The sequence below is a fragment of the Centruroides sculpturatus genome, unplaced genomic scaffold (genome assembly GCF_000671375.1).
Source record: "Centruroides sculpturatus isolate CEXI.00-Female unplaced genomic scaffold, Cexi_2.0 scaffold1256, whole genome shotgun sequence".
In the NCBI taxonomy this organism is placed as follows: Eukaryota; Metazoa; Arthropoda; class Arachnida; order Scorpiones; family Buthidae; genus Centruroides; species Centruroides sculpturatus.
Window position 1 is genome coordinate 97,105 of NW_019385376.1, and position 7,694 is coordinate 104,798.

At 34.9% G+C, this 7,694-nt stretch overlaps 1 protein-coding gene across 1 annotated transcript in view; it reads left to right on the forward strand.

The window, feature by feature from the left end:
- The window catches only part of LOC111638312, a 13,208-nt gene extending 8,645 nt beyond the window's left edge, over nucleotides 1-4,563 (forward strand). The window contains exons 2-3 of the mRNA XM_023384002.1: nucleotides 3,496-3,657; nucleotides 3,723-4,563. Coding sequence (XP_023239770.1) covers nucleotides 3,496-3,657; nucleotides 3,723-3,937 — 377 coding nt within the window. The 3' untranslated portion in view covers nucleotides 3,938-4,563. The remainder of the gene's footprint in view (nucleotides 1-3,495; nucleotides 3,658-3,722) is intronic.
- Nucleotides 4,564-7,694: the final 3,131 nt, after the last annotated feature.

Consider the following 7,694-nt stretch of genomic DNA (forward strand, 5'->3'; position numbering starts at 1 on the left):
GTTCTCATGGCAATGGCCATAAAGCACATCAGCCAATATAGCAGTAAGTAATTTATACATACTTGGTAGGCACGCTATTGGTCTCCAGTTTTTCGGATCTTCTGAGTTTTCATTTTTGGGTATTAGTATGACTTTACCTGTAGTAAACCAATCTTCTAACTTCTCTATTCCTAAGATTATATTTGTAAATAATACAGCTAAATATTTGTGAACACTAGTCAAATACTTAATGTAATAATTTTGAATTTTGTCTATTCCTGGTGATTTCCAATTCAATAATTTTTGTATAGCAAATTTAACTTGGTGTTGTGTAATCTCTTCTACTTCTACTGTATTAATCCCATCTGAGGCCGCCTCTATCTCTTTAATCCAATTAGCTTCTATATTATAATGTTTAGGAATAGACAGTACAGACATCCAAAATTCTTCAACTTTTTCTTTACTTGGTAATTTGATACTTTTTTTTGTATTGTCTCCCAAACTTCTGTACAACCTGTGCTCGTTTTCTTTAAATAACCTATTCTGTTCCTTTTTTGTATTCATTTCTTTGTATCTTTTAATTCTACCTGCTAGAGCTCTGATTTTTTGTTTGATGATTTCTATTATATTATTTTGATCATTTTCATTATGGATATTGTATTTTATATAAAGATTGTCCCTAATTTTTCTCATTCTATGTGTGTCAATTCCTCTTTTTATCTCCATTAGTTGTCCTAGTTCTTTCCTAAATTTATCTATCTTAGTTTGTATTCTTTTTTTCCAAGCTGGGCTACTTTTTTGATTTATAATCACTGTAGACTTGTATGGCGTTTGGTTATTACTTTCTATTAGAGTTTTAGCAGCTGCATATATTATATCATTTATTTCACGCAGGCTATTATTAGTAATTAATAAACTAGGTAAATATTTATTGAGAATATTTAGATTTTCTATGAAACGTCTGTTTATTTTGGCTTTAGGTAGAAGCAGCCGCTCCTCAAGCGTGATTTCTTTCGTTTCTGCCAATATTCGCAGAAACTGCAAAACTATAGGTTCTTGATCCTCATCAACCACTATATTTTGTGTCAGTTGGTCTATACCTTCTACACAATCCGTTACGGGTTGTATACCATACTGGTTATCGTGCACTGTATATGTTGTACTGTTCTCTGGTTCTGCAATCACATTTTCAATCAGTTCTGTAGGTGCTATTTCCTCTGCCTGTTTTTGTATACGGTTGAGTAGTTCTTGTGATATTACTTTCTGTTTAATTATTCTGCGTGCTTGAGTTGACAAAGTATTTCCATTAAATTTATGGATTTTAGGATTATTAGGGTTCCTGTTAATAAAAAGTGCCTCCAATCTGCTTATGAATCCAGGTCCTTCTGATCTTGCTTTAAAATAACAGAACATAAGTTCTTCTAATTCTTCTGTTGACCACTTTCGTCTTCTATCGTTACTTAATATATTACTCGTGGTCATTGCTGATGAGCCAGCAGTGTCTGTGGGTAAAGCCCTACACTGCAGGGCATCATCCGTTCCCGCTCCTCCTTGTTGATCGGCTGTAGTCATTTTGGGTCCCCCGACTCTCGCCCGCCTGCTCAGCAGAGAGCCACTGACGGCTTGCATGCTGTCACGTCCAGCGTCAGCTCCAAACGTGCCCCGGCGATCACCCCCCAGGCAGCGACTCTATACTTTCAACATTATTAAAATTCTCCATATTGTTGGGTTACCTTTACCCTGTTAGCCGCATAAATATTAATGTTATGCGTTGCCCGCCCCCCACGTGGTCTGATGGTTGACACGGACGTAGGGTAGGGTTTTGGGGGGCTTATTATTATTATTATTATTATTATTATTATTGCATTGATTACAGGAATACAAACATTTTTACCCCAATCATGATACGTAGAGTAATTGCGCAGTTTATGTTTATGAAAATTTTTAACAATTAGAAGAATTTATGGCAAGTTTGAAGTTGTAATGGCAATTTAATTGGCAATGGCATTTGTCTTTCTCTACCAAATTGCAGCCATTTTGTGGACACCTACGACATCCGAATTGAAAAATAAATTTGTAGCGGATGGAAATGGTGCGTAACCACGAGAGTGCATACCTCATTTAGCAAATGAGTATTGCCATATGCCTATGAACCTAGGCTATGACATTTGGTTATGCAAAATTGACAATAGCTTCATTTGCAAAATTATTTTTCTCGTGTTCAATCACTATCGATGTTTAAACTTATGTTTCTGTAAACCAGCTCGATGTAAGCTTTCGATTGATGTAAAATAATATTAATAATAATAATAACTACCCATTCCCACCATAACTTGTGCACCTTGCTCGTCAGCAGTTTATTCTGAAAACTATTCTTTCACTTATTTATAACTGTCTGATTCATACTTGTCGAAAGCCCATCGGCGGCCGAATGGATAGAACCCCTGAACATTGGTATTGGTCGTGGATTGGAGCGTGCTCACGTGAAGTTTCCGGGTTTTATTCACCTAAATAGGGACCAGTTTTCCATGGAAAGTCCGCCCGGATAGCATCATCCTGGGCAGATCGCCCACGTGCCGCGCTACTGAAAACAAATAAACCAAATCATACTTGTCGAATTGCGAAAGAGTAGTAGTTTAATCGTCATCCTAAAATAAATTTGTTACTTTGGCCAACGAAATCGTCAGACTTAAACCAAATAGGAAATATTTGGGATAGAATGGTGCAATGGAAAATTAATCCTTTATCAAATACTGTAATATATTTACTCAAGCTCATAACATTTGGGAAAACTTAAGAAAGCATCCGCTTTTTACTTGCCCGCCTGTTATAGCCTATATAAGGGACCGTCCATAAATTACGTAAGGGCGATTTTGGCCATTCTAGACCCCTGTGTAAGAAAAAGTAATAATTTCTTTGATCCCCCTTCCCTTCNATTAACAATACGGTTACTCACTAAATTTCTTAAATGAGGGGTACAATTTAGAGATATGACATGTCACGGGGTACAATCTAGAGATATGACATGTCACAGGGTACGCTAATGAAAAAAGGTTGGGAACCACTGGTCTAGGGCATCTACTAACGGGTCCAAACCAATCTTTTACAAACTCATTACTGTACTAAGAATATCGAAATTTAAATTTAGGCTATATTTGGGTATTCTATATAGATTGCCAGTGTGGCACTGGCACAGCGCAGAGATCGCGTTAAAAAAACTAACGAGTAAACCGGGGAAATTCTCCCAAAATCCCTCAAACAAAAATGTTTGAAGTCAATGTACCTGGGGCTCCCTAATTCGAATTTGCCTGAGGCCTCGTGAATCTATAATGCGCCACTGATCTTCGACACAATATAAAGTATCATATAACACATCATATAGGCTAGATCTATATAAAAATGGCCTAGCAAATTCACGCTTGCCTAGGGCCTCGCACAGCCTAAAACTGCCATGGGCATATTAATACTGTTGTGAAATTTTCCTATAATGAATAAAAATCATTATTTTTCCTACAGGTTTTGTAAAAAGATGTTACACCTGCCGTTCTAGAGGTGAAAAGGGAGATTGTAAAGATCCTTTTCCTCACAATGCCACAACTGTCGAAAACATACGTGGTGTGGAAGCATCTCCTTGCGCGAGTGGATGGTGTGCCAAAGTTATAGAAGGGCAAGTACAGGGTAAGTATTTTGTATTTTAACGGATAGAGTTTGTAAAAATTTCAAATCATTACAACGTTCACTAGATTTTGATGCCGCTACCGAACGAATGTGTATCCAACGTCCTCCAGTTGATAGTGAAGAGCGATGTGCCGAGACATTTTATAAAAAACGAAGAGTATTTATGTGTTTCTGTCAAGGAGATCTTTGCAATGGATCTACTAAACAGTTAACGAATTGTTTTCTTTCGGTATTATCGCTAATCTTGTACTCATTTACGATATCCCGCATAGGCCTATAGCAAAGATTACAAAAGATCACATAAATTTCTCAAAGTTATACCGAAAACAACGAAAAAAATAAATAAATAATAAATAATGTAGTATGTAGGTTACTATGTTATCAAAGATTGCTGGATATTTTTACTTTTAAAACTATGTAGGCGTTTAGGTGACAAGCAGCCAATGACACAATCTGTTTAATGTAAAACGAACTATGTTATTGGCTCCTAGACGATCCATATTTATAAAATTTGTTCTCATTTTATACCAGTAGAAGAATATATTCTTTATGTTATACTTTAAATTAGTTTTTTTAAATTTAATTTTAACTCCTTCCTTCCTTCAGGCACTAACAGGCTTTATATTTAACATATCCATCACATGTCCGGCCTGGTCTACATTTAGGTGTAGCTGGGCATTGAGAGGACCTATCGGGTCACTTCCTATATAAACTTAATATTAATTTGATGCTTAATGTTTAAATTTACCTGTAGAATATTGAATATTGAATCTATTCTACAATACAATATATACTGTGGCAGTTTAACGACGTAATTGCGGCAATTTATTTTATAATTTTCCACAGAGTACGTTGGTCTCGTGTTTGATTATAAATTTATCATTCTTAAAAGAAATAATAGAGAGATTGCGGCCGACGTTTTCAACGCGAAAACGTGTACGTCGGACGTTCAGCGCCGCTTTCCTATAAGCCTAGAAGTTTGACAATGATGTTTAGATAATCAGTGGAATCATGCTCGACGTCCCAAACACCATTGCCAAACTTCACGGCCTTTGGGAAAGCGGCGCTGAACGTCCGACGTACACGTTTTTGCGTTGAAAACGTCGACCGCAACCTCTCTAATGTATGGTAGCCTGTATTCATCTCACCTATTTTGGTCTAAAATATGCTAACAGGGCATAATCAATTATTGTGTTAATACGAATTTTTATGCTAATTAATTGATTCAAGTGTGATTAATTAGCACAGAATTTCGATTTAATTCGACTCAGCATCCACAGATATGCAAATTACAGCTGCCTGCATGTAAGACATGGAAGGAAAAAGATGAAAATAAATTCTTGTACAGTACTATAAAATATAAATAACCACTGAGTTTTGATAAGTTAATATAGAATTATATATTTAATATATATTAATTTATTCTCAAATGAGGCCATCAAGATATAAAGTATAATATATTACAGCTTGTATCATTTTATTTTTATTTGTACTAAATATTAATTAGGACTCTTAAAGTTAATTTAAAATGGCTTACATTGTATAGAATAGGACAGGATTTAGATTTCTTGTGGCCTTAAAAATTGAAGCATACTGTATGAAAGATGCAGCATACCCCTTCAGCAAATAATAATAAATTTAAAATCGTGAGGCCTTATACTATACTTTTGCAGTGGCGCGTTATCCTATGGGCAAAAAAAAAAGCAATTGCTGGGGTCCCTACCAACAATAGGTCTCAAACCAATCTTTTATAAGAAAATATGTTCCCCTAATTCAAATTTTTCTGGGCCTCATAAAATTATATCGCGCTACTGTACCTTCGTAGCGCGAGACCTTATACTGTACTTTTTAACTTATGTGTAAATCCGGTCCTAACTATAATTAATACTCTTACTACTAAAGTGCTAACGTTTTATTTAATCATTAAACTTTTAGTGCTTAATTAGTCTTAATTATGCTCTAGAATCTTGCAATTTTCATTAACATATCATTATCAGATATCATATCATATCATGCATTTTCAGCTTTATGTAAGAATGAAACATCATGCAATCATTCTTAAAAAGTTAATCCATTTCATTATGAAAATATATTTTAAAAATAAAGGGTCTTAAATAATAATAAATATGAAAACTTTTGCACTACTGTTTACAGGTCTATAGTTCGATACGGGTATTTTTATACGAAATAATTAATCACACATTACTGTAATTTATGTCAATAATGTGCAAAAATTATGAAGGCATAAATTTTATAATAATTATTAACTGAATTTGTATTGTATATTTGTATAATTAACACTGTAAATTATAAATAAATATATATATTTAATTTTGTATATTGTTATAAATGTATATAAGAAAATAAAATTGTTACAAAAAATAAGATGAGTTATGTTTTATTTAATGAAATTTCAAATACAAATCACTTGTCAAGATGGACAGAGGCTTAAGTAAGAAGGGTTGTTGGACTGCAATTTTCAAAAATTGTAGACCTATAAATTTCCACTGGCATCTGTCTGTCTCTCCTTCCTTAATCTAGAGAACGGAGTTAGATAGATGAGAGTCGAGATCAGATATGGAAAGTTTAGGGGCAGGAGGCCCGATTAACTGTAAACGAACTACAGATCTTGGACCGGAAGGCATGTGATTTCAATTCAAAACTTTTCTCCAGAACGGAGTTAGATTAATGACAATATGACTCTTGTAATCAGGAAAAGTATGATTTAGCAAGACACTACTAAAATCGAGAGCATATATTTAAATTAAATTAATTAAAAATATGATTAAAAATTGCAGCCCAGCATTGCGACCAGTCACAATAATTTTTGATCGTTTTTCATTTTGTTTTCATTTTATACAAATTTTCACCAGGTGAGCAAAAGAAAAGTTTACTCCGTTTTCTATTGCAAGATCCAAAACTCAGGCTTTCAGTTTCCGTTCTGTGGCCGATACACATTTAGCCCTACGGTTTCATGAGGCGTGCTTAATTTTATCTTGCTTTTTCTGTAGATATACGTCGTTTCAGCGCTATAAGGAATAAAATTCAGACTGTCTATCCCTTAAGGATGCTGCTCTGCAGTACTGCTAAGCGCTGCCCTTCAGCTTACCTTATGTTTTTGCAAAAACATAACAATGTTTTCATTTCTTGGCTCTTAAGTACAGTACAGTCTGAACTTTCTTTTCTATTAATATGAGCATTCTTCTCATTTTTTTTCTTACAGAAAACAAGTGTACAGGGCAAACTAGTAGCTCTTTAATCGGGAAAATCCTCAATTGTTTTTTTGGGCTTATTCATCTTTTGACCATTTTACAATCGTGGAGGATTTAAGCTTGTCTTATATTTACTCCTAGGTTCTCGTCCTTGTCTTTTAGCAATGCACATATCTTCTGCCTGCACTTCTGATCTTGTGCACATTAAAGAGATCGTGTTTTTCCTGGTATTCTTCTAACACAGTGCACGTGAACTTCCTTTGCACTTCTTATTTCTCCTCGGATTAGCTTTGTATTTCGTCATATTTGGTTTTGTCTCGATTTTTGAAAGTTCTCCTTAAATCCATTAAGTGGAGCATGTTATCAGTCATCCATTCTTTCTTCTTGTTCTTTCGTTCTTTTCTGCATAAATGCTTATTGCTAACTTTCTGGGATTATCTCTTTTATTCCCTTCCATTTATCTTCTACCTCTTGATACGCTGTCATCTTTTCTAATTCCTCTTGTATTGTCTGTCTGATTATTGCTCTTTTTAGAATGTCATGGATGTCTTTATGTGATTTGGGGATAGACTTAGGCAGTTTCAGACGTCGATGGCAAACGAATAGATTGTGGTCTGATGAAAGATTTTCCTGGAAAAGTTAATGCGGTGGTTTTCCCTTTGCATAGCAGAACTAATACTGTTTTCAGCTGCACGTTTAGCATTTTGGAGTAAAGCCTTTTCGACATCCATTGTCTGTCTTAACCCAGTGCTGGCCTAGCTGCTTCCAAGGCCAGGATGCTTTTCGTCTTCTCAGACTATATTCTAGATTTTCGAACCTTCTTTA